The sequence below is a fragment of the Papaver somniferum genome, chromosome 5 (genome assembly GCF_003573695.1).
Source record: "Papaver somniferum cultivar HN1 chromosome 5, ASM357369v1, whole genome shotgun sequence".
NCBI classification, from domain to species: Eukaryota; Viridiplantae; Streptophyta; class Magnoliopsida; order Ranunculales; family Papaveraceae; genus Papaver; species Papaver somniferum.
In genome coordinates this window covers 187,414,302-187,441,848 of record NC_039362.1, presented here as the reverse complement: position 1 = coordinate 187,441,848, position 27,547 = coordinate 187,414,302, and the positions used below count along the sequence as shown (strand labels likewise).

Here is a 27,547-nt window from a genome sequence, read left to right as displayed (position 1 = left end):
CATGTCATGTGCAACCCAGCTCACTACTATTGACTCCCTGCTTGATTATAATAATTAAGACATAGTATAAATGAATCACACTTCAGAATTCTGAGTCAACCTACATCTGTTTTGCTTTATAGAATATTGTTGGAACTTTGCCAAACAACATTCTTATTTACAACAAGCAGATATTTAAATCTCGCTACAAATGTAAAAACAACAACACTGACACATTAAACCTAATGAAATTCGACGAGCACTACTTACTGATTTGCTTAACATATCTCCGAACAATGCTAATTATGGCCGCAGGAAACAGATTTCGGAGTCACTATTCTGAATCCTCCATCTTGACCTCTTTCAACAACTTCACAACCTCAAGCATTGTCGGCCTCTTCCATGGTTCGTCTAGGGTACATTTTCGTGCAATTTCTAGAACACATCTCATTTGATCCCTGAACGACCCATTCATCGAAACCACACATGGATCAAGTACCTCATCATCCATTCCCATCTCCATCATCCATCTAACCCATCCAACAAGATTTCCCCCCTCAATATCTGTTTGGCCAGTTGGTGCTCGCCCTGTCAGCAGTTCTAACATTACCACCCCAAAGCTATACACATCACCCTTTGTTGTTGCCACCATAATCTGTCCATACTCGGGAGGTATATATCCAAATGTTCCTGCAAGAACAGTACTGACGTGGCTCTCACATGCACTAATGATCCTTGCTAGCCCAAAATCAGCAACCCTTGCCTCCAACTTCTTATCCAGCAGTATATTGCTTGACTTGATATCCCTGTGAATAATGTGAGGAACGAAACCATGATGAAGAAAAGCAAGCCCTCGAGCTGAACCCAAACAGATTTTGAACCTCGCTGGCCAATTAAGGGATTCGACTGCATCTGCACGGTTTCTTAACCACATATCTAGACTACCATTCTCCATGTATTCATATATCAAGAATCTTTCATCACCAAAAACACAATAACCTTGAAGTGGAACCAGGTTTTCATGTTTAACCTTTCCGATAGTTTCCATCTCAGCTAAAAATTCACGATCACCCTGAAAGTGCCCACCATTTAGCCGTTTCACAGCAATAGTTTTTCCCTCAGGTAGCAATCCTTTGTATACAGTACCAAAACCACCATCACCTATAATATGAGTCTTACTGAAATTTTCAGTTGCTGTTAGAATATCTGAAGCGCTTACCCGTAGCAGAGAGTGCTCAAAAGTAGCAATGTTGATGCTCAGTGGCTCTTTAGGCTTTTTCAGAAGAAACTCGTCACTCGTTGCGGATTCGTTTACAATTACAGACTTGTTTTTGCCCAGAGTAAGAGCCGTAGACTCATTCTTTAGCATTCTCCACCTGAGCAAACCGAATAAGAGGAAGAGGAAACTGAAAGTTGCACCAAGTGTAATTCCCCATACACATGCTTTGTTCAGAGCTGGAGAAGAAGGGTCGGTTTGCACAGTAGAGTAATTTTTCGACGGACACGAACCAGATATTGTGCACTTTTTATGCTCATAAAGTTCATTGCCGGAAAAATTCATGTATGCAAGATCGGGCATGTTACAAATAGCACAAGGTATGTAGTGGAAATCATTATTGGAAACATCAAGATACGCCAAAGTAGATACTTTGGAGAGTGATGAAGGAAAAGTTCCAGTGAGACTGTTGTTGTGAAGGTCAAGAACAGCAAGGGTTGTCAGGTTAGATAGAGATTCAGATAGGGTGCCAGAAAAGAGGTTATTACTGGCATTTAACAGCAGAAGAGAGGTTCCGCCATTTGGAGTAGGGATTGAAATAGACCCAGAGAGAAAATTGTGGCTAATATCAATGTAGCTCAAGCTCTTAACATTGAAGACAGTTGATGGCAAGGCACCAGATAAAAGGTTTCTAGAGAGATTGAGTTTTGCTAAGCTCGGCATCATCGAACCCAGATCCTCGGGGATTGATCCATTCAATTGGTTATGAGAAAGGAAAAGACCTTGGAGATTTTTCGATGCAAAGAAATGAGGTATAGCAGGGCCTGTTAGATAATTTGAAGATAAATCAAGGACAGTTAAGTTGACCAGACCTGACAACTCGCGAGGAATGCTGCCGTTGAGCTTATTTCCTTGCAACAGCAACTCAGATAAAATTGTGCACTGCTCTATGGTTGTTGGAATAGGACCCACTAGCTCATTATAAGACAGATCCAGCATGCCGTAATGCTGGGTGAACTCAGAATCTGGCAAAGGCGCCTTCTGATACCCAGAGCATATCTCATTGGGGATTGAACCAGAGAGTTGATTTTGACTTAGAACCAGATTGTCAAGCAGTTTCAGACGAGAAATGGATCTAGGAATTGAGCCTGTCAGCTTGTTTGCACCTAAATCCAGAGATACAATATTGATGCAATCGAATAGCTCCAGAGGGATCTCTCCGGATAACTGGTTACCATGGAGTGACAGATTAGTCAGGTTTTTTAGTTCTCCAACTGAATGAGGGATGGGACCATCAAAAAGATTGTTATCCAGTTGTAGCCTCTGTAGAGACGTTAAACTTGCTATGGCACTTGGAATTCGACCCACAAGAAAATTGTTGCTGAAAGAGATCTCCATAAGAGTCAGTGATTTCCAAAGTTCATCAGGAAGTCCGCCAGAAAAATTATTGTGTGATAATTCCAATGTTACCAGCTGAAGCCCACCTAGATAACCTGGTATTTCCCCAGAGAAATTGTTCCCAATCAACTGCAAATCTGTGAGGGACAAACATCTCCTGAACGTATTCTGAATACTGCCACTAAGCAGGTTTTCTGACAGAGTAAGAGTTGTTAATGAATCTGCAAGGCATATTTCTTCTGGGATCTCACCAGAAAGCTGGTTTGAAGTGGCGTCAAATCGGGTCAGGTGAGGTAGATGTAATGGTGGCAAAGACTCATTAAATTGGTTCCTGCTCAGCATTATTGAGTTCACTCTTGTCCAATTTGAAATCCAACTGGGAATCGGTCCTGATAAATGGTTAGAATCAAGCACAAGTGAACTGAGTGATTCAAGCCCCATGAGTCCCTCTGGTAAAGTCCCGGACAGAGAGTTGAAAGACAGATTCAGAATCTTGAGCTTCTTGCAGTTTCCCAAATTCCCCGGAATTCTTCCACTCAGCCCTGAATTTGCTGCTACAAGGTAAATTAGATTGGACAATTCACCAAAACTGGAAGGAATTTCTCCTTCAAAATTGTTCCGCGCTATATTTAGTAATGTCAAATTTCTCAGGTAGGAAAGTTCATTCGGAAGTTCCCCTATAAGCTGACAATTCTCTAGATCAAGCACCTGCAGTTCTCTCAAATTTCCTACCGTTGTCGGTAGTTCTCCAAGAAGATTATTGTTCCCCAGTGTCAGAGATTGTAGGACAGACATTCTTCCTATTTCCAAAGGTATAGGTCCTTCCAGTAAATTCCACGAAAGATCGAGTTTACTGAGTTGTACCAGATTACCAAGCTCTTGAGGAATCACTCCAGTGAATTTGTTATGATTAGCATCCAAGTATAGAAGCCTTGTAAGATTTCCAATGCTTGGAGGCAGACTTCCAGAGAAGAGGTTCATGCTCAGGTCTAGTGATACCAAATTCTGAAGATTCCCAAGCCCCGGAGGAAGATTCCCAGATAATGAATTCCCATGAACTGACAGTTCGATGAGGTTTACAAGTTCTCCAATCGTGGAAGGTAAGCTGCCAGTGAAGCTATTCTCATCAAGTATTAGTTCCTTGAGCATTTTAAGGTTGGACAAAGACGGAGGTAGAGTCCCAACCAATCTGTTACCACCCAAGTCTAGAGACTCTAAATTCTCCAAATTCCATATATTTGTAGGAAGAGGGCCTGTGAGGGCGCAGTAGCTGACATTAAGGCGCTTCAGTGCTCTGAGTTCCCCAAGGTGGCTTGGAAACGGAAGCTGTAGTGGGAACTGAGCACATGATAAATCTACCTCATGAACTTTGGAACCAACGCATCTTATACCAGACCAATTACATGGCGAAACCTCTGTGTTGTTGAACCAGCTTGGAAGGAGATCTCTTCTTAAGAAGAGAGAATCTTTGAGAGTGATCAATATCTGAATATCATTAGAAACATTTGCTTCACAGAAGGATGAACAGATGAAGCAGGCAGCGATGAGACTGAAAAGGAGCCTAGAGTGCAGAATATGAGCGGGTGGGACCATTCTGGAGCTTCTACTGTGGATGAAGAAGAATCAAGGAAAACACCCTGGGGCTCGATAAGACTTGCAAGTTTGAGAAACCATTCACTGAACACAGAAGTATCTGAGAAAGCAGAACAAGGAAAGCGGTAAGTAAACTATTCGTTAAGATGTTTTTCTAGTTCAGTATAAGCAATGCAATCTCAAACTGTCACTAGCAATAACATGGTGGAGAAGTTGTACCCTGTAAACTCTAAAGAAACAGAACAGAAGCAAATATATTTGACCATTCTCATATCCATCAGACATGTTTCAAACGCAACATTTGGAAAAACATACAGAAATAACAGATAACAAAATCAATTTCTGGGACAACTCAAGGTGCATACAAGTAAGACGGAAAATCATCGATACTTAATTTTCATTATCTATATTCTTTAATATTGGGAGTAGAGTACAACTGGTGATGGTGATCCACATCACTAGTTCTACTAAATTAATAAAACAGAGCTACTTGTAAGCACTAGTTGAGTTATATTTTTTCTCTTTAAAAGAAAATGGGTTGGAGAACTAGTAGAAAGTATCCTATTGAGTGTTTAACTTTTCTCTTTTAGAGTTTCTGGGGGTTCAACATAACACTTCTGGGCCATATTGAGGTCAGGGTAGTTCAAACTTTAATAATTTATTGATAATTAGAGCATAAAAAACAGCATACATCTGATAACATGGGTAATTAAAAATCTCACCTGCAGCTTTGAGGGGCCGCTAAATTTACCGAAGAAACTCACGCACAGATAACATCTGCAAACTGTACCGCACCCGCTTCCCTGTACATGATGATAAAAGCAAACAGAAAATCATTTTTGAGTGTGGGTTTGTTTATTAATCTGATGTAACATGAACAAAGAGATATGGAGATGTTATTAGAATTTGCGAGAATTTAACAAGCTCTTGGCAGATCTGCTATTTCTGCCTACAATGATAAACATCCGCAGGACAAGAAGAACTTAAAATGTTTTTGGATTCTTTTGTGCTAGGCAGGAGACCAAGATGCCAAATATTTACAAAAGTCATAAAACTCGTTATTACAGAATCATGCCCCTTTGTTCACAATAGATGGTTGTAAATCCTTTCACATGGTCCTTTCATTCAGCGGCCACGATTGATTCACTTATCACCAGATTCGCAAGCAACACATGATTCAAACCAAACGAGAACAAAAATGAAAGGACCAGGAGTTACATCCCACTTACACCTCTCTGTGGGACATAATACTAAAGCAATTAATGATCTCAGGGCGAAAAGGCTTTAATACTCCCTCCGTCTCCTATATGTAGGCGGAGAAGTAGAATTCTCTTAGAATAAGAAAAAAAATTGTTTCTATAAATTTTTCTGATGTTGCCTGATTTACCCTCATCAATTCCAATGTATTTGTCTAGGAAACATAAAAAATATTAATAAAATAAGAGTTTTTATCCACTAAAATATTAAAATAGTATAATTCTTCTTGGAAATTACCAAAGACATTAACTAAGTTTGTTAATGTCATACTCTTTAATAAGGATAAATATGGAAGAAACCAAATTGAAATTGGTTTTATGACTATCTATTGAGACTAAAGAATTTTACTTCTCCGCATTTATATTAGAGATGGAGGGAGTATAAATGAATTAAATGAAATTAAATGTTTTAATATGATGTGATTTTTATCTAGATGCTCTAAATGGCCTAAATGATAACCAAATCATGCTTCATAAGAAATTATTCTCATGGCATCTCCACATATCATAAGAAATCATTCTCAGGGCATCTCCATATAAAGTGATAAACCCATTAAGCAGGTGCAGTGATACATAGTGAAGCAGTAACATACGTAGTAGAATAGTTGCAAGTAGAACTCTCCATCAAATAGTAATAGGAACTTGAATGCCTTTTGTCCGATCCTAATACTTTACAAAATAAACTAAAATGAGGGAGTTCCTCTTTAATGGCAATACAATTTCTTGTACTAGTCAAAGAAAGTTCAGCATGGAGGTCAATCTCATTCTCAAGAGAAAATGATTTAGCAAATCAACAGCCAAAGTAAACTTGCTTAAATTAACTCAGCATTCAAGAAAAACATTGAAAGACAACAAAAGGAGAGAAGCCTGTTGGAATAACTTGAAACCAGACAAAATCTCATCAGGATTAAGAAAAACAAGTATTCTTAAACATAAATATAGCAAACCAACCGGCCCCTTGGATTAACTTACCTGGTATCAATTTTGGAAACCCCAGTTTCTATAGCAACACAGTTAATAAGGAAGCATTTAAAGAACATCCTCCATTGATTAGGTAATCTTCAGACTTCAATGACCCTACCACCATTAAAAATACCATAAACATCATCAGGAAAACAGATAGAGAATCATTAAATAGCAACTTAATATACAGTAAAAACAAAGACTACAACTGAAAACAAACACCCAATTCTGCATTACTAAAAAGATGAATAACAGCTAAGACTTCATTTACTGTAACCCTAATAACATCACATCAAACACTGTCCCAACTCTGAAGTGAACTCAATCTTCTTCAATGACCCCACCAGCAAATCAACAAGAACCCATAAAAAAACAAATTCAAAGTAATTAAACAAAGACTTCAATTGAAATTCAAAACCCTAACCTCAAATCAACACCACAGACCAAATCTCAGTAGAACTCAAAATACAAAAGCAGAGAGAAGTTCTCGGAAATTCTAAAGCTAGCTCATGTGTATCTTGATCTTGTATCAATGGAGACAAAACCCAGAAAACCAGTAATTTTAAAACAATTTATAAAAAGCATTGGAGTCTTACAAAAAGAGATGGAATATGTGATGGCTTTATGAGTTTTAATCGGCGCACTAACTGTATAATTTATTTGTTTCTACTACTAGTATAGAATCTAGCATTTTCCACTTAATCGATTAAACAAACCAGAAAAATCGATACCAAATAATTACCAATTTGAAAATTGAAAAAATACTGGAGAAATGAAGAGTTCATGATTAAAGGCAGGGATCACCAAAAGCAAACCTATAAAATAGTAATTCGTTTGGTGAACTTCCACAAATTCAGTTTTTATGTCTGATAATTTTATGTCAATCCAAACATATCTTAACAAAAAAATCTTAATTAAGAAACTCAGATTAAATTATTATCAAAGAAGAATTAGAAGAGCAGATTATGTTATGATTGAAGCCGTTATCTGTAAACAACAACATCAACAAAAACCTTCGGAAGTAAAAATTAAACAAGCTAACCCTAGAAATCTAGCTTTAACACAGAAAAATCAACACAAAAACACAAAATCAGTTCAAAAAATTCAATTCTCCTCAAGAACAACAGAAAATCAATCAATGCTGTCAAGAAATTATACGATCAGAAACTCACAAAAACCAATTCTCCTCAAAAACTTCATACTATACACACAGTGGACGCCGAAATTCACAAAATTAGTTCAAATCATACAGAAAAGAAAACTAAATCAATCAATGCTATTAAAAAAAAAAAAGAAAAAAATCGCAAAATCAATTTTCTTCAGAAACTACACACAGTAGAGAGATTCAGAAGTAGATTCACACACCTTTGAAAAACACCAGCAGCAGCTCCAACCACTCCTCCAAATGAACTTCAATTAGTAGCAGAGAAAAAGTAGAAGTACCAACACTATTAGAAAGAAGCAGTCAAAGAAAATAATACAACAACAACAACAAAGAAGAAGAACAAGTAATAATTTCTTCTCTGAAACAAACGAATAATAATGCAGAAATGATGATGATGGATTCCCAGAAAATAAAGAAAAAAGATTCTTCTCATCACTTTAAACACTTACTTATACAGAAACCGAAAAAAGAAGTCTGAATTCTTCTCCTCTGCAGAGAGATTACGATAGGTTAGTTTTTTTTTTGTTTCAGAAACGTTTTCGTACGTTTTCTTTTTTTCTTTCTTCCATGAAAATATATATTTGGTTATTTTATTTTGTTTTACTCAGGAATTTTCACCGCTTGCTTTTTTGTGTGTTGCTTTCATCTCAGAGGCGCGTTTTTCGGATTCGCTATCAAGAGGGAGGGAGGGAGGGGGACCTGTGCTGTTGTACTTGGGCATGAAAGGCGTGATGCAGCAGCTATAGCCACATGTCCATCTCTACACGCCTATATGGTTATGTAAATGTACCCAGCCAGCCAGGATATGATTCCTTCTTTCCGCAGGGCAATGTTATGGTGCTGCTGGATCGACACTGGGATTTCTTTGAACCGGTGGATGGTTTTGCGATTGGATTTTGAGTGTTGATTTGGTAAAAAGTGGGTTGTTGATGGGGGTATGGTGTTACAGGTGACTGTGACAGTTTGTAAGTGGTGGCCCGGGGGTTTGCTTTCTTAGGTTCATTTTGTGATTTTGTTGGACCCACAATGAGATATCCGCTCAGAATCATGGAGTTGAAGACACGTATAGAGTGGTCTAATCTTGCTTGAAAAGCTTGTTGAGATGACAAGCCAAAAGTGAAGGAGTACAAATTTCTCATAAATAAGAGCAAGGAGTCCAAGACTGCAAGCTATATCTGTCAATTTGTTAACCGGCCTGAGGATTGACCTTAACCGGCTTGGATCGGTGGCAAAACAGTCAGGGTTTGGGTTGGCATTTGTAGAAATGAACCCCCATCCCAAAGTTAATGGGTTTTAGACTCTCTAGTCCTCCACTCTCAAGCATGATATTTCCTGATCAAAATTTGCTCAATCGTGTACCAGTCGGTCATTTTTTGAACGATTCAGTCCAAAGCTAGTTTTTACGATAACAAAAATGGCCCTCGTGTAAAAATCAGAAGACTTAGTTTGTTTTAGTTCATTTCATTTCTTCGTTATCGTTCGACAACAAAATTCTGCAGCGAAACTGATTTAGGTCTCATGTATCTATCCCGTTTTATCTCGATTGTACGAAGTGTTTAACGTTGTTGTCAATTTGTTACCTGGCTCGTGAATTTAACGTTGTTGGTCCGGGTTAGGGTTGGCATGTATGAACTTGGGTCAACCCTCAAATTATCCGCCAACGTGTCATTTTTTACTGATTTTGTAGTTTTATGGTTTTTCCTTTGGAAACTAAAATGTGCTCCCCATGTAGCACTAAACATCATCATCATTTCTATCAAAAGTTTCATTTGAAAGAGTGAAAATTGATTATTACTATTTCAGATCTCTACGAAGAATAAAAAAAATCAATTACAATCATCAATTGGTACACATATTATGAGAACCCACATCAATTAATGAATAAAGATATGAATTCTTATAGCCTACCTAGTTTGAGGTCTAGGGATTTTATTTGACGCCTATGAATTTCGATCATCTAATATCTCTGTAGCGTCATTTCTTTCAGAAAAATTAGTACTTAGTTAATCTTTTATAGTTTCCATGCAGATTTTAAATCTAATTTAGTTTGTTTTATCTTAATATCTATGTTTGTGCTATTTCAATAGTTACTATTCTTATCTCTACTAATTTTATTTTCTCATCTTTGCTTATGGATTTCTAATCTTTTCTTTTTGGAGGAAATTTTGTTTATTCCAAAATAGAAGCATTTCAGTACTGGAACCTTGTGTCAAAGGTTATCCTTCTTTTTACAGTATTGACTCAATCCAAGATAATGTTGTCATCATCTCAGCCAGCAGTTTTGCAATCCATCAACAATATGATGGAATCTCAACGTGTGTTCCAGTATCATTGTCTCTATCATGTGTATGATTTTACTGATGTTAGTCTAGATCACCATTACAACTCAGTGATTCATTGTCGAGTCAGAAACCACAAAATTTTGAAATTCCCTCTAATTTCTCTCCGAAATTATAGGAATTACCAGACCAAGCCGGAATTACCTCTACCATTGACGTACAAATTCGATACGAATCTTCTAGCCTATATCTCCGAGATTATTTCACTATCCTCATTGAATACATGAAATTTTCTCAAGTAACTAATTATGATTACTATCAATATTTTCTCAAATCTTATAAGCAGAATCAGTTTTTGAAGAAGAGCAATATACCTAAAATCAAAAACACAGTATTATCAGTTAATCCAAAAATGACTTCTTCCTCAAGAAACCAGATGGCCTCGATCGTTGGTCAAATGCAACTTGCTAATGTAAGGGATATATGTGCTAGAAGAGTGAGAAAATATGTGAGTACAAGGAAAGTTGTATAAGATGGTTCTGAAAAATGGAGTAATAGATTGATTGGAAAACATTTTTTGCTGATACAATTCCAACAAATGATGTCAAAAAAGAAATCAATATCCTTTGGAGAATATGGAGAATCAAGGAAATTCGATGTGTGGATAAGAACTAATTTATATTCAAGTATAACTCAAGTGAAGTCTTAAAGAATGTTCTAATATATCTATCTCGTCAATCCCCATAAAGGATTGGGTCTTCAATCGCCAAGAATGGAATGCGCAATTTCAACATCTCATGCTAGAGCACCAATCAAAAACGATAGTGTATGAGGCTGTAGAAGAGTTGGGTAAGAAAATTTATGTAGATCCAAAAAATTGCAGGCCAAGATTAGGCAATTTGGTCCCTGCAAGGGTTGAAATCGATCTGACAAAACCTTTGCACATAGGAGGTTGGTGGAATACTACAGCTGGAGGTGTATCTTGTGTTAGAGCATTGCTCGATCGAACTCACAAGTATTTCTATCTCAAGCTTGTTATCAGATTTAGTTGTCAAAACTATATCTTGATTTCTAATCTACATTTAGTCATGTCTCGGATTAGGATAAAAGTGTGTAATTGAGAATCAGATATCACCGCGTTTTACCGTTTGAAGGCGAAGATCAACAGGAGCTTTGGAGAACTTCAACATCAAAAGGTAAGTGCACTGAACCACCTATTTCTCAAGTTTTCACCTTTCTATCTATGAAACATTGTCGCATGACTAAACTAGACAGTACATGCATAACAGAAATTTCGAGTCAACTTTATCTTGAATGTAGCTCTCAAAATATGACTACTTATACTTAAGAACATTTGTTCATACTTGGTGAACTTGGTTAAGAACAATTTATTGTTCATAACTTAAATTATGATTCAAGATTTAATCATTTGAAAATAGCCTGAAACAGTGATATGTTTCATTGATGTTTTTCAGGAATGTTTCGAATTGATTATTAGAGAGATATAAAACTACTGTTAATTTGGATACAGGAAAGTTTGCATACCAGTTCACATACTGGGAGAACTTTTATAAGTCCAGAGCCGCAGTACATGTACCCAATAGACGTACCGACGTAGCTATATATATAGTTCGGAAGCGAGTTTGTGGCACGCATACCCGGTTCCATACCACAAAAAGACTGTGACTCGTGAACTAAGAACAGTACGTATACCCAGTATGCAAACAAGAAAGATTTTTTGGTTTTAATACCGAAAAACGGTACACATACCCGGTATGCAAACCATAAAAGATTTGTGAGTACCTGAATTTGTTTGTTGTCTTAAGGGTATCCATACCCGGTACACGTACCATGAAAAAGACATTCACGAATAGGTATAGTACACGTAGCATGTACCCGTACTTATCCTGTCGAATATTTTCATACGCATCGAAATTATTTCTATGAGATAATCCCCATTTGATCAACTCTCTAGATACACTATCTATACATTTTTGATCATATGTGTGATTCATGAAAAGTCGAAAGGTTTTATATGAAAATGGTTAGGTATATAGTTCAATTGGATAGTTTCGGCTAACCTACATGATTTGGTCACTATACACGGTTCGGTTATGGTTCATGCAAACCAGAGTTTATATTCTACTATATTAATCTCAGAGGAGAAAATGAATTTTTATAAATGCAACTTGATAATGTAAGGGATATTTATGCTAGAAGAATGAGAAAATTTCTGGGTACTAGGAAAGTTGTATCAGATGGTCTGAAGAATGAAGTAATAGCTTGATTGGAAAAATATTTTCTACTGATCAAATTCCAAAAGATGATGTCAAAATAGAAATCAATATCCGTTGGAGAAAATTGAGCATCAAGGAAATCCGATGTGTGGATAAGAACATATTTAAATTCAAGTTTAACTCAAGTGAAGTCTTAAACGATGTTTAAAAAAAATTCTCCATGGAATGTAAAGAAATACCAATTGAATCTCAAAGAATATATCTCATTAATCCCCATTAAGGATTGGGTCTTCAATCGCCAAGAATGGAATGTGTTATTTCAACATCTCATGCTACATCACCAATCAAAAACGATAGCGCATGAGGCTGTAGAAAAGTTGGGTAAGAAGATTTATGTACATTTAGAAAATTGCAGGCCCAGATTATGCAATTTGGTCACTACAAGGGTTGAAATCAATCTGACAAAACCTTTGCACAAATGAGATTGGTGGAATACTGCAGTTGGAGGTGTAGTTTGGGTTCGATACTATTGGGAGAGACATTCACATAGTCTCTGTCAAGAATGTTTAACTATTAATCATGACGATGGTAGATGTGAAGAAGTGGCTGATGATTTGAAGATTAGACGTATGACTAATAAATAATATATCCTGTATTTCCATGAACTAGCTAGAGCTTACGGGGTTGAAATTATTGATGATATAGATCTTATCCTGAAAAGAGTCTGTGAAGCTAGTATTTGACAAAAGAATTTGGAGATGAAAAATCAAGAGTAGGAGGACACTAGGAAAAAAAAAGGTCTAGGAGCAACACATATGAGATAGAAGAAGTTCTATGAGCAATACAAATGAGATAGAAGATGATGATAACAACAGGGAGAATAATACTGGAAGTAGTTCATCTGGAATGGCACGCGTTCCACTCACACATGCGATATGCTAAACAAAATTATCAACTGTTATTAGACACTAATAATGGCTAAAAAACATAAAACTAAACTAATAATTACTGGTACATCTGCACCCAATTGGTACCTAATAGAACCTTTAGCGGGACATGAAAATATACCAAAGTTTTGTAAAAGAATTAGTATATACTTCCTTGACATATTGATCATAAAAGAATGACCAAGTCACTAATACTAGAGATACATATATATACTTCATATGTTATGTTTTCTTTCTAAATGACTTATAGAATGAAAACAAGTCAAGTGTTTATTACTAACCTCGTACATAAGGATGATGTGTTCGTTGATGCCGATACGTCTTAAGGTTCTTCAGAGTAACACGAGCTTGTCTCAACAGTTCTAATGTTCCTAGTATAACCTACCGAAGACTCTAGTAATCTAATCAAGAGACTTCGAGTTTTTGAGCTAAAATATGACAACCAAACTTGACATACTAAGACTGTATGGGTTCAACAGAGCAATGCTTTATTTTAGCGTTAGTCAATTAAATCAATGATCGAAAACTAAAATAATAATATGACTCTTAGTGTCCCACCAATGGTACTACTAGACCTTCTTTGATCCCGTATAAGTCTTTAGACAAAGTGCACATAATAGATTTCACCTAATTAGGAAAGTTTCCTCTTTAAAGAGGATTACATGTTAGAGCCTTACTAGGTTAGTTGATCACCTAACTAGTGCTACGATGGAATAAGATGAGGAAGCACATAAAATGAAAGGATAAAATTTGTAAATATCAAAACATGTTGACATTCGAAAGTCTAACATGATCAAGTAACTTGAATGTTGCTTTCAGTCGGGTATTTTCTTGATGGGCTTAATAGATATCCATGAATCAATAATGTCAATAAGGCTCATATTGATACCAATTTTTTGATGTTTAGGGTTTCAAAAAATAAACTTTGGTTTCAAAGATTATTGCTTAACAAATACGCCATGGTTTGGGGTTGCAATGTTTCAATTTGTTTTTTCTTTTTAGTTCCTTCAAATCCAAGTTAAATTTCTTTAACTTGGAGGCAAAATCTTCCAATTGCGCGATAAACTCATTATAATTTTCTCAGTTTAAATACAATTTATTTAGTGAACAATGGATTAGAAGAAATTGAAAAACGTCTTTAAATGTTGAATTGTAATTGATTTTCATTTCTTCTAATACTTTTAAATCTAATCTAAATTTCTTCATTTTTTTTTTGTTTTTGAAATCTTCAAATATCCCTTGAAACTTAATATAGTTACTCAAAATTCATTAAAATCTTTCGAATGAAGACTGAATTAAATCAAATTTTTAATCGACCTACAAGGGATAATATTTTAATTCAATAGTATTTTAGTCTGGTTACTTGAAATCCAAAGGATATATACTTGAAATCTAATATATATGTACGAGATGTTTTTTAATTGAAGTTACTGTTTTAATTTCTTAAAAATTCATTGATTTAAGATGAAACTAGCATTTTCAACTTTTTAGTGCAGAAATGTAGTTTGGTCTACGATTATTTTCGTATTTGACCAAGAATAGTTTATATTTTAATTCCATTGGTAGCATAGGTAGCAAGTCAGAGAGTGTGCATATAAAAGAACTTTAACTACTATAATTGTCAAATGCGTAAGATCCAAAGAAATTTATACATGAATCAATCAACATTTTTATTTTGGACTTGAATAAATAAGACATCGAACCGTCACTGAAATTGGACTACATGGTTGCACAAATTTATTTACCCCTACCATGGTATTTACTCTTTCATACCCGTCACTAGGGATGGAAACTATTTATACGAATTTTCACTAAAAGGAAAGAATATTCAATAGAATTTTACATTAATGACACTTTTATCACGAGTCTAATGCAAAAGATAATAAAATCCCTATTAGATTTTATAAATTTAATGAAGAAATCGTAATCAAGTTTTATTTTCCAATAAAGACGTGCATGAAGTAAATGCGTCTTTGTTTTTGTGTATATATGGAAATGCATATGCAGATGGAATCATCTTCAACCAAAGAAAAAATGGTTATTCTTATAATTAGCAATAAAGGTTTCTGCGCACTTGCTTACTTTTCTCTTTTTGCAGTATTATTTCGCGAGTGTTTATCATCTGAAGAAAATTCTCCTAACATTCAAGTGAAAAATTTTAACCAAATAAACAATGGCTTAGATGTGTAGATACATTGTTGGAAAAAAGGGTGGAACAGACATGAGAATACGTCTTGGTGATAATAACACTTTCGATTGGTCATTTAAGTTGAAATTGATCGGGAAAACTTACTATTCGTGTAATTTTCAATGGAATACTATAGAGGTAATTGCGGTTGATAAAACCGTGCAGGTATATAACGAGAGATTTGATCATTATTGCGAGAATTATTGTTGGTGGGCACCTCATCGAGATGGGATTTATCGAACTAATCTTGCTCTTTGCCTATGGGAGTTCGTTAAAAATTGGTATAAGGATAACCCATCAACAAACTAATTTAAGCATAAGAGTTTGAGCGACAATACCAAAATAGTATGTGCATTGTCTATGCTTCATATATAAGTTGCATAAGAAATAAAATAAATGCTTTAATGAATTGATTAATAAAAAGCTTCAAATGTTGAAGCTTTGAAGCAGAGGATAATGCATAATACTAAGGACTATGAAGTTATAATGAATGTTATATGTGGAGGACCTACAAATTTTGAAAACCTTTGGAATGAAATGCAGGAGAGTGAAGCATATCAAAATACATGAAGTTTTCTTTTCCTTTCCCACTGGTGATAAAATTTTATTATGTTGTGATGGAGTAGCAAGAAACAACCCTGGAAAGCCAGGATATGGGTTTGTAGGGAGAGATTCAACTGGCACTGTCTTAATTGATATTGCAGGTGGAATGGGTATTGCAACAAATTACATGGCAGAGATTTATGCAGTCATAAATGCATGTGAATGGGCTATTAGCAAAGGTTTATTGAAGATATGCATTAGATATGATTCCAAATCAGTTATAAAATCTTTTTCAGCCGGTAAAGTTCCTTGGTTGTGCAAGCAAGATGGAACAAAATAGTTGGTATTCTTATTAGCTGTCAATTCATTCATAGCTACAGGGAAGTTAACTTCTCAGCTGATGGTATTGCAAATATGGAAGCTCTCTTACCTAGAGGTGACAAGAGAATTTTCTTATGCAGACCTTCCTTTATGATACACATGAAAAAGCTTGATATTCCATATTATAGATTTAATTGAAAAAATGTAAGGAAGCTTGCTTGTTTACTTCTATTTTTGAGCTTTGTTATTATTTTTGAATAACTTTTGTACATTCATTTTTAAAAATCAATACAAATATTATTAAGCAAAAAAAGAAAAGATTCAATTTGACTCAAACTTTTCGTGTTTTATGGCATTCCCTACTGTCAAATTAGGTGTGCTAATTACAGTATAATCCCTTATAACGTTAGGTTCGGAAAAATTTATCAACTTATCGCAATATTAAACTATCGATAAGATAATATTTACTAATTCATATATTTATTTATTATTATAACAAACTAGTTGGAAACCTAATAAGCTAAGCTTTAACAGCGTACTACTATGTTATTGTAGTAATTCATCAATACAATGTTTAGTTCCAAACACTAAGTAGGGATTATATGAGCTTTCAAAATGCATTATCATTGCCAACCTTTTCGTAATTTTTTGGAGGGTTATGAAGCATAAAAACAAAATCCGGGAAGATTAATGTTTTGTAAGCAGTGAACCTTATCTTTTTAGCTTGGACAATAAATGTTCATGCAAAGCCATTGCATATTTTTTCGCCATTGTAGGATTATTTTCAATTGATGACACCATGTAAGAGAAATGAATCCACTAGAGAACTGCAAAATTTAATCGAAGGATTGAACTATCACCACAGAATGAACATGCCTTTGGAATTGTCCTCAAGAGGATACTATTTCGTATTTGAATAAATGTCGAGGAGATGTTTAAGAGTGTCATAGGAAACCAGAAAAGTAATGTTGCGGAAGCCGAAGGTGAAAGTGTAGTTACGGAGACCTTCGTGTAAAGAAGCTATCAAAGTTGTGAAGGCATTGAATAGGTTTTTATTGCTTCACGAAACCATAACACCAAAATCTTTTCTGATGTTAAGAAAATACAATATGAAACTAAATGTGACATAGGAAATCCAATATCGGAAGGGACCTAGAGGCAGTCCCATATATTTTATTATTTTATAAATTCAACGAATTATTAATTTATCACGTTGGCCCAAATGTCGGACCACAAAAATTTATTAATTTATCAAAGATTAATATATAAAAGTTTCACTGTAATATTGTTGTTCCCAAAAATATTAAAGTATCAGTGATGTTTCATGGCTTCTTGGATAGTTCATTTCTAGCTTATTTCTTATAGGTACTTTTGGAGGATCATGTAAGTAGGGAGTATTTTTAAGTTCCTTAGAAAATTATTTACCCGAAGATTAATAGAATCGGTAAAGGATGATGGTCAAAATTCTCAGTTTTTGATGCTTGGAATGCATGGTTTGCCATATTGGTCAGTATGGGCTTAAACGAGATTTGTAGATTCTAAACTAATCCGATCCCCGTCCTACTTCCGCTAACCTTTTCAGGTTGTATATCATTTTTTTTCTATTTGACAAAAACACAAGGCTATCTATATAGTAGGAATCTGGATTCTAGTTAGTAATTCACCGTCTTACTTGCGAATAGTACACGAATCTTTCCCAAATATCTAATGGATGATTAAAATGTTGATCTGCTTATAAATGAAGTTGGATCCGAGTTAGTAGTTCACCGTTTTAATCACGATTATTTTCCCCAAGTATCTGTATTATTGTAATTCTAATTCCGAATTCGCACATCTAAGAACCAAGGCCCTAACCATTTTGATATAAGTTTTTTTTCGAATAACATAACACATATGGTATATATATACAATACATATAAACCATAATATTTTTACTGCCGTAAAAATTGATACTAATTGTTATTTTCCAATCATACGATACATAAATATACAAAATTTAATCTTTAAAAATAATAAATATTCATTAGTTCATTACATAAGAGCCAAAAAATATATATTTATAAATATATATTATTTTTATTTACCAAATTTATATATTCTAAACGAAGTATACATGTATTACTATCATTTAGAATTTTTTCGTTTGTTTACCCTTTGAATTTTCCCTACACCAAATCGCAAACTAGGTCCTCGATGATACTGAAGAGATATCATGAAAAGAAAATTCTAGTATTGAGGAAGAAAATACATTCCCTTGATACTACTAAGAAAGCCCTCACTTTCCACAATTGTGTCAGCATTTACTTATTCAACTCCCATGCTTACACTGAAATATATGTTACTAAAACATACTTCATATTCTCCCTTTCAGATAAGGTCACGTCACTAACAAAATGCGTAACTAATAAAGCAAAATAGCTTAACCTAATATATTGAAGTAAGAAAACATTCCCATAATGATGGTTCGACGATATAAAAACATAATAACAGTAGTCAAAGCATATTACTCCCCAAGACAATGTCATTAGCATTTAAGTTCAGACAACAGTAACTACTTGTAATCCAATTTCAAAATGGAACATAACGAAAATTACCAGTTTATAAGTAGGCATCCACGGTCTCATCCTCCTACAGCTAGTTGAAAAGGCTGATTATGGTTTCTCTCCTCAATTTCAACTGACTCCAGTATCTTTGTATCTTTTTCCCCTAATTCTTCCAACGAAACGAAACTGTGCTTGTGAGAGAATACTGCATCAAACTGTTCTTTAAAATCCACAATCCTTTTTAAGGTTGAAGCTTCTGGGTACTGAATGTTTATACAGTTATCACAGTAAGCTAAGAAATGGTAACTCTTCGTAACGGCAAACAATTCTCCGTCTAAAAAATTAAACTCGTCACTGTAAAAAACCCTATACTCTGCACTCCAACCCATTGACTGATGTTTGTCTCGTCCTTTATTGTCATAATTATCGTTCTCCTTTTTCAATAGCCACCCATGCAAACAATAAGCTCCATCGACAACTAGATTGATAGCAAAATACAAACACCAATCCAAAACCCCTAGTTTAACATCACTACTGAAATCATTTTGTGGCAGTGGAGGTGAAAGATGTTCACAAAACTTTTCTTCAGCCAAATCGAATGTAATGATCATATCTAAATAATGATTCATCCAGTAAAGAGTTTCATTGACACAGACACATTCTCCCGAATCTTCTTTACTGGATTCAAACTTGAACTTACCAAGATTTCTCCATCCAAGGCCACTCCCTAAAGTGTATATGTAAACTTCTATAGATTTGGTCTTGTTCTCCAACATCATACTTACAAATTTGTAGTCATTAGTGCAAGAAACATAACTAAATACGTTCACCTCAAGATCCATTTTAACACTCTTAATTTCTGGAAGCATAATATATTATCTAGTAATGGGGTTGCAAATATACACTGCATCTACTGAATGGTTTCGAGCAAGACAAGAATAATCCATTACAAGACCCAAAAAATTTAGTAAACCCAACAAATGGAGCTTTGAATTTAAACCTTTTGATTCTCTCGATGGATTCATTATCATCATTATATTCAAATACTGAAAACTTTCATTCTTCCTCCCAACAGGATAAGTCAAAGCAAAGAAACCCAACTTACCAGAATCCTCATGATGATTAGAATGATGCATATGCATCTTGCAGAATGATTTACTACGAATAATACTTCTCCAATTTGTGCAAACAGCCTTGCATTGAAGAACCGATTCGGATGGAAGTCTGCTGATGATGTCTAATGTAATTTCTTCCGGTAGACGATCGAAATTCTCCATCAGATTCAAAACCCCAATCTTATTTTAACAAAGAAAGATTACAGATGATAGTATGGAGAAATTCTAGGGTTTCAGAAATAAAGCTGAAATGAATCTGTGAAATGAATGTAAGATTTCCACATTTATCCCCGTAACATTTCTCGGAAGAAAACGACATTTTTACCCATTGACCAAAAATCGGGAACATTAAAAATGTAGCCATGTCCAAGACACCAAAGGCGATATAAAATACTCCCTGTGTTTCTGGAAAAGATATACTTTCACTTTTTTATTTTAGCCTAAAAAAATGTCAAATTGAAAAAGTGAAAGTATCTATTTTTCAGCAACGGAGGGAGTAGTATGCTACCACCAAATTACGGTTATGGATTGTTTTCATTTTTTTCATGGGTACTAAAATTTCATTTGTATGCAGTTCATGCAACATTTTTTTTTTTTTGAAAATATCATTAACTAAAAAATATAATACAATAAGTTTAAGATTTCAATTTTATCAGATACTTGTTTTTAGGACTCTCTATTGTAGATGAGCTGATATATGTTGAAGGTTCTTTATCTTGCTTCTTTAGTTGTGGAATCTGTAATTGAGTTACGTTTTCAGATTGTATAAATGACCTTAGCTGGGGATAATTTTTCTGGTATCAAGAAAGCTTTCTACATTGTGTTTTCAGCAGTACATGGATATACTTATGTACCAAAGCTTTGCAGTCTATTACTATGGATATACTTGGAAAGATGTTTTCGCTTAACCGCTTGATTTCTTTTAACAAAGTTTTTTTCTTTACATGGAAAGCTGACGATGCCCACTCTAACACTGCTGAAATGTACATGAAAGTCTCTTGATCCACTGAGTAAGGATAAAGACCTAGCCCATGGAATAATCATCTTTTTTAAAAGCAACATCAATAAAGACTATCCAACCAGTGTCTAATTCTGACCATTTAGGTCTAGAAATTTTTATTCCCTTAGGCATATAAAAGTATTTTTTTAAGGTATTTGTTGCAAAAAAATATCTTAATTTGTTTTATAAGATTTGTCGGATTTGGAATGGCCTTTCAAAAACAACCGAATATCTATGTTCCTAGACGAACCAATATGATGGAAAGTTTTTCAGAATTCTGCAAAGTCGAGATCCATGATCCAACCTTTAACACAAGAATTATCAAATTCGTAACAATTTTAGTATTAATAGTTACTAATGAAAACCCAAACCATATGGCTCTTGAAAATGGAAAATACTTACGCAGGTGTTGTTCAGTTTCCTTGTCCTGAGAGTTACATATTGGGAATTCGGGGGATATGTCTGAGTTGTGGGCCTCTGAATCTTGAAGAAGTTGGGATATCCTTTTGGATTAATTTCCAAATAAATAATTTAATTCTTGGGATTGCTTTGGATTTTCCATATCTTTTTCCATGGGAACTTACTTAAACATGCGTTAGGGTTTGGATTAATTACCTCGATCTTGTCTCGTCTAATTTTTCTTGGTCCCAATTATATAACTCTTATATATTTATGGATTTGGGAATAATACATGCGTTAGGGGCCTATCTATTTTCCCATATTTTTTGTAGACTTTCTGTTTCAAACTTGCCGGACGAAATTACCTTTAATAAGGTTTAGTCCTTTTTTGGATACTTGTCCAGATCCATGAAAAATTAGAAGTCCTAGAAGCTTACAGGGGATGTGAATTTAAGAAGTATTTATATTTTAGAAGTTGGACCATCATTAATCTTGTTCGGCATTTATCCTACTGTTTGAGAGTGAAAACGGTTTCTGCTGATTCCGATAATTTCGTGTGTGTTGGTGATAAACGTGTCTAAACCTAAACAATGTACTGCAAGGTAGTACTTTGATTTGAGAGATCAATCTGTAGAAATCCGGCCTAAACCAAGAAATGATCATTCCAGAATTGTTTCGGTCACAAAGTGAAGGAGAAGGGTTGGTCTAGGGAGGGAAGCGAAGAGAGTGTTGAGACCAGAATAGTTGATTCAGAAAGAGTAGTTGTTTGACGACTTGTATCAGAAAGTGGAAAGCTAATAGATGGGAAAGATAACAAGTGATTTATGAGTGTTGTATTATCCTGACCAAAAACTTGTCTTTGGTGGAAATAGGTGAGACATATTTATACAAGTCGCAACGAAACGTACCCTGGTCTCGTAAGAAGTGGAAACGGTTGAGTAAATGGAAGTAAATGGTAACGGATAACGCCTAGAATTGGTGTATCCATAATGAAGGAAACGTTTCACCATTACTTCTTGTACTTACTAACCGCCTCACCCTTATGACACTTTCCGGTAATGGGCGTAGTGTGCGCCGCACGCTGTAAACCGCCAAACCAATACCCTGATGAGCACCCCCCAGTTTATGACATGTGTTTGATGTCTCGAGTGTTTTTGTGGAAAACGTGTAGCATGCTGCTACGTGTGGTGTGGCCAAAGGATTTTGCGTTTGTATCCAAGTTGGTGCCGTGACCAAAGAATAGGCATCGTAGCCAGGTTGGTGTCGTGACCAGAGAGTTAGCATCGCAGCCAAGTTGGTACTGTGACCAAGATTTAGCATCGCAGCCAAGACATTTCCACGAGTCGTTTGGTGGCAGGTTTGTACGGATGAGATCCGCATCTCAGGAGGAAGGGTAGTTGCAACCCTTCGTTTGGAAACCAGCGGCATGGTTGCAGCTCTTGCATGCTCTTGGTACGTCCAAATTAGGGTTTTGGCGTCGTGGCCAAGAATTGGAGCCGTGGACAAGAGATTGCCATAAATCGTTTGGTGGAAAGTTTGTATGGCTGAGATTCGTATCTCAGGAGGAAGGGCGGCCATTGGTTGTTGCAACCCTTCGTTTGGAAGCCAGTGGCATGTGGTAGGGCCGGCATGGCTTTGGCATGTTTTAGGCGCGGCCAAAATGAGGGTTTTTGCATAAACCGTGATGTTTGTCCTTGGTCCGGAAGTTGTCATGCGTTAGATGGCGAACTTGTACGGCTGAGATCTGCATCACAGATGGAAGGGTAGACGTTGATTGTTGCAACCCTTCGTTTGGCAGCCAACGACATGGTGGTAGCGCCTCATGGCTTTGGCATGTTTTAGCGCGGCCAAAATTAGGTTTTGGCATAAACGGTGATGTTTGGCCTTGGGCCAGAAGTTGCCATGCGTTAGGTGGCGAACTTGTACGGCTGAGATCTGCATCTCAGATGGAAGGGTAGCCGTTGATTGTTGCAACCCTTCGTTCGGCAGACATCGACATGGTAGTAGGTCCGCATGGCTTTGGCATGTTTTAGGTGCGGCCAAAATTAGGGTTTTGGCATAAACCGTGATGTTTGGCCTTGGGACGGAAGTTTCCATGCGTTAGGTGGCAAACTTGTATGGTTGAGATCTGCATCTCAGATGGAAGGGTAGTCGTTGATTGTTGCAACCATTCGTTTGGCAGCCATCAACATGGTGGTAAGGCCGCATGGCTTTGGCATGTTTTAGGCTCGGCCAAAATTAGGGTTTTGGCATAAACCATGATGTTTGGACTTGGGCCGGAAGTTGCCACGCGTTGGGTGGCGAACTTGTACGGCTGAGATATGCATCTCAGATGGAAGGGTAGTCTAGCGGCATGGTGGTAGGGCCGCATGGCTTTGGCACAGTGGCGCGGCTGGCATGCCTTTGGCGCGGAAATGTGGATGGCATGGCATTGGCATTGTGGTGTGGCTGGCATGGTTGGCATGCCTTGGCGCGGAGATGTGGCTGACATGGCATGCCTTTGGCACAGTGGCGCGGCTGGCATGGTTGGCATGCCTTGGCGCGGAGATGTGGCTGGCATGGCATTCCTTTGATACAGTGGTGCGGCTGGCATGGTTGGCATGCCTTGGCGCAGAGATGTGGCTGGCATGGCATGCCATTGGCACGTTTGGCTAGCATGCGTGGCTGGCATGTGTAGAGATGATGCCAGTCAGTACCGAGGGCTCTGCCGTGGAGCATGGCATATACATAAAAAAGGTACCCCGGTAATTTTACACAGTCATGTTGAATGGTTCAATAAATGTACTATTGGCGACATTATTACTCAAGTGTGATGTCACTGTTTGACTAAGGTTTTACGATTTTAATCCTAAGCTAAAAACCATCATCAACACCTCTTTGACAGTTCTGTGAGGAAAGCCATGTTAAATTGGTGGGAGTTATTAATTAATTCCTAGCCCTCTTTGAGATACATGCTTGCAAATACTGGGCTGGGATTTTACATGTCCTCCTCTACTCTTTGATTTATTTTTATTCCATCATGAGTCTTTTTGGATGCTATCCAAATCTAACCCTAGTTTGAGACTTGACTTGAGTAATTGATGATACTATACTACCATACCTAACCCTAGTCAAAGACTTGACTTTAGTAAACTAGAAATCAAGATATATTTTTGTGCACTTAACACTGGCAACAAGGTTAGATAGAAAAAATTATAACTAACACCAATTATTTAGAGGGTAAACTAAAAGACCCTTTTATGAAATCCAGTTAATTCCAGAAAGCACATTCCTTTTAAAGAAAAGGAAACAAGCGACTCGTTATAACAAAACGAAGAAAATTTATTATCAAAAAAAAAATCGGTTGAAAATATTAGGGTATCAAAATAAACCACCAACTTTTTCGTATGCAATCTGTATGGATAAACTCAACACAACTCCTAGAGTTAAAACTCAATCAAGGAAAGTGTCTAGATTTATATCTCAATATCTCTTGTTTTTAGAACATTTATAGAGTTTAATCCATAAAACTAATTACAAAGAGAGTTCTTGGACGGTACCAAAGACCAATGTCCAAGCTCACTCAATTCTTATCCACCAAACCAGGTGGGACGTATCTACTGTGATTGATCAAGGCACAACCTGTGATATTTCAATTATTAAGATAAACCATAAAATGCGGAAAAATAAATAACACAAACAGCAAAAATTTTGTTAATGAGGAAACCACAAATGCAGAAAAACTCCGGGACCTAGTCCAGATTGAATACCAAACTGTATTAAGCCGCTACAGACACTATCCTACTACCAATTAACTTTGTTCTTGAATGTAGTTGAGCCGTGAACTCAGACTCCCACTGATTCATGTACATTCGCGCTCCTTACGCCTCTTGAATCCTAGTAGTGTTAGAGCATTGCTTGGTGTAACTCGCAAGCATGTTTGTCAAGTTTAGTTGTCAAAACTATATGTCTTGATTTCTAGACTACTTATAGCCAAGTATCGGACTAGGACAGTTAAGTGTAGTTGAGATCCAGACTCCACGACGATCATCTTACGAAGACGAAGAACTACTCAAGGAACCAGTGGAACTTCATCTGACTAAAAGGTATGTGGAGACTTGAACTTATCTATCACTCAAAATTCTACCTCGAGGTAATTTTTGTTACCTCCCTTGGCGAAGATCATAATTAGAGTTACCTCCCCCATAGAGATAAAATTAGTGAAACCTCTCCTCGTTACATTTTCCGTCCAAAGCTGGTTATCTTAATCAGCAACTTTGTACAGGTGGAAAAATCGAACACGTGTCACATTTCTTACCCCCATCTGTTCATGGCTATTTTTTTATGTCGGCAAGAACAAAGTATGTTCTCTTCTTCCCCATTTGTTCGGTTTGCACCCAAGTTTTCTTTCTTTCTCTTATTGCACCAGAAATTAAAAGAGAAGGTATGGCGGCTCTATCTAATCAAGAGAAGGAGTTGTTGATACATAAATCTCGAGCAAATAAACTCAAGCTGCTGCCATCGTCAAAAGAAAGAAATTGAAGTAGCTTCAGACAAATTTGAATGGATTGATGGTTCAATGCAATTATGAAGATCTTGACATGAGTTTTCTGGGAGAGGATAAATTAGATAGAAGATGGTGGAGAATTGATGGGATCTGTTAATGGTCGCTGTTAAGAAGATGGGGGTTTGTAAAGGATTGAAGAGAGACGCTCGGAGCTATACAAAATCTGGCAATGACAAATTAATTGAATCTGGCAGTTAGGCCTGGTGTTTCTGAAATGGATTGATGACTTGAGGGATTTGAACAACAATCAGAAGTAATAAGAGATGTTGCTTGGAAATGTGTATGAGAAAAAAGAAGAGCATGGATCTGGAACTTAAGTTGCCATTAATTTCTAGTGATCTGGGGAAGTTGATGGATCTGGCTTCAACCAATTAACAGCGGTCACAATAAGATTTTGGATTTTATTTATTTTTTCAATTTGATTTCTTCATCTTCAATTACAAATATTCTGGCATAGGGTTATGTTGGTTGGGGTTAGAACTAACAGAGGGTTGTGTAATTGGAGATTAATTGAGGATATTCTTCCAAATCAAACACGGCAATGGCTATGATTATTTTTCTTTGGATTCGATGCATTTGAAAGTGAATATGAAACTGGGTGTAATTGGGTTATATAATCGGGTGGCTATGAATCAGTGGGGGTTATGTTACCGGGTGTTTTCTGTTTCCAGTTTGATGAACCGGAGAAGATGAGAATATTTTAAGTAGTTGACTAATTTTTCTTTGCCACCTGTACAAAACTGCTGACTCAGGTAACAATGTTGGACTGAAAATGTAAGGAGGGGAGGTTTCACTAATTTGATCTATGTAGGGGAGGTTTCAGGTTTCAAATTATCATCTTCGCCAGGGGAGGTAACGCAAATTACCCCTTCTACCTCTCTATCTCCTATTCTTGAGACAAAGTCGTATAAGTATGATAGTTTTCATACATACACATTTGCTATTTCGAGCCGAGTTCACTCGCCTATCCTTTTCTCGAAATATGTGTTGGTAAGCTTTCGCTTTTATCACTTTTCATATTAACCCGTGACGAAAGTCATGATGACGTTTCAATCTTGAAAATAGCTTTGATGACGATAGTTGTGAATAACGACTGTTATAACATTATAGAAAAATGTTTCAATGATTGAAATGTAGAATTGAAATTACGTAACCAACTATGGATATAAGCATATATAGTGTGTTCGCACATTAGTGTATAAATCCATGTGCCGGAAACCAAGTTTCTTCGTATGTGTGCATACGGTATTGGTGAAGGAGACAGGTACGCGTACCCGTACGCGTACCAGCGGAAGTTTTCCACCGAAAATTTCTGCTAAGTTTGTAAGTTTGCAAACTGTTAAACCATTAACCTTAGGTACGCGTACCCACGGAAGTTTTCGAACCGAAAATTTCTGCTGAGTTTCTAAACTCAAATTCGGTAGCTATTGTACACGTACCCGTACGCGTACCCAAGCTGGTTATATTTCTCAAATCGGAAGTTCATGAACTTAAACAATAAATCAATAAGGAATGAAATCTTTTCAAACCATGGCTATATTTTTCATGAATTGATTCAAGTGAATTAAACCGATTTTGTTTCAATTGTGTCTATTCATAAAGACCTAAGCAATTGAACAACTCTTCAACTAGTTCTTTTAAAGTCATTTGAACTAGTTGTGAAGAAGATGAATACGGTTAATATGAAAGTGCTCTGTGTGATAATAGTTGGTTTTTCTAGATCCGGTTCTCCTTTAACCTTAGGTTTCTCCTCGAGACCCTGTAGGTTAACGACTGAAAGACTTCATTGGGATTGTGAAGCCAGACGAAACTACTTCTCTTGTAGTTGTGCGATCTGATCTTGACATTTTCTTTCGTAC

At 36.2% G+C, this 27,547-nt stretch overlaps 1 protein-coding gene across 4 annotated transcripts; it reads right to left on the bottom strand.

Annotated features, from left to right (window-relative positions):
* Positions 1-41: 41 nt before the first annotated feature.
* On the bottom strand, positions 42-8,145 carry LOC113283978 (leucine-rich repeat receptor protein kinase MSP1-like). 4 transcript variants are annotated; one of them, XM_026533360.1, is made up of 5 exons: positions 8,020-8,145; positions 7,771-7,815; positions 6,415-6,519; positions 4,909-4,989; positions 42-4,286 (listed from the first exon to the last, which is right to left on the bottom strand). In XM_026533360.1, exon 5 carries the CDS (start codon positions 4,184-4,186, stop codon positions 314-316), a length of 3,873 nt encoding a protein of 1,290 aa, XP_026389145.1. In that variant the 5' UTR covers positions 4,187-4,286; positions 4,909-4,989; positions 6,415-6,519; positions 7,771-7,815; positions 8,020-8,145; the 3' UTR covers positions 42-313. The 4 variants fall into 4 exon arrangements, with proteins under 4 accessions (XP_026389145.1, XP_026389146.1, XP_026389147.1 ...); XM_026533361.1 differs by lacking the exons at positions 7,771-7,815; positions 8,020-8,145 and adding an exon at positions 6,830-6,928; XM_026533362.1 differs by lacking the exons at positions 6,415-6,519; positions 7,771-7,815; positions 8,020-8,145 and having other exon boundaries at positions 4,909-5,177.
* Between the last annotated feature and the right edge of the window lie 19,402 nt (positions 8,146-27,547).

Coding starts and splice junctions, on each gene's coding strand:
- LOC113283978 (XM_026533360.1), bottom strand. CDS start 4,186: ATGGTCCCACCCGCTCATATTCTGCACTCTAGGCTCCTTTTCAGTCTC.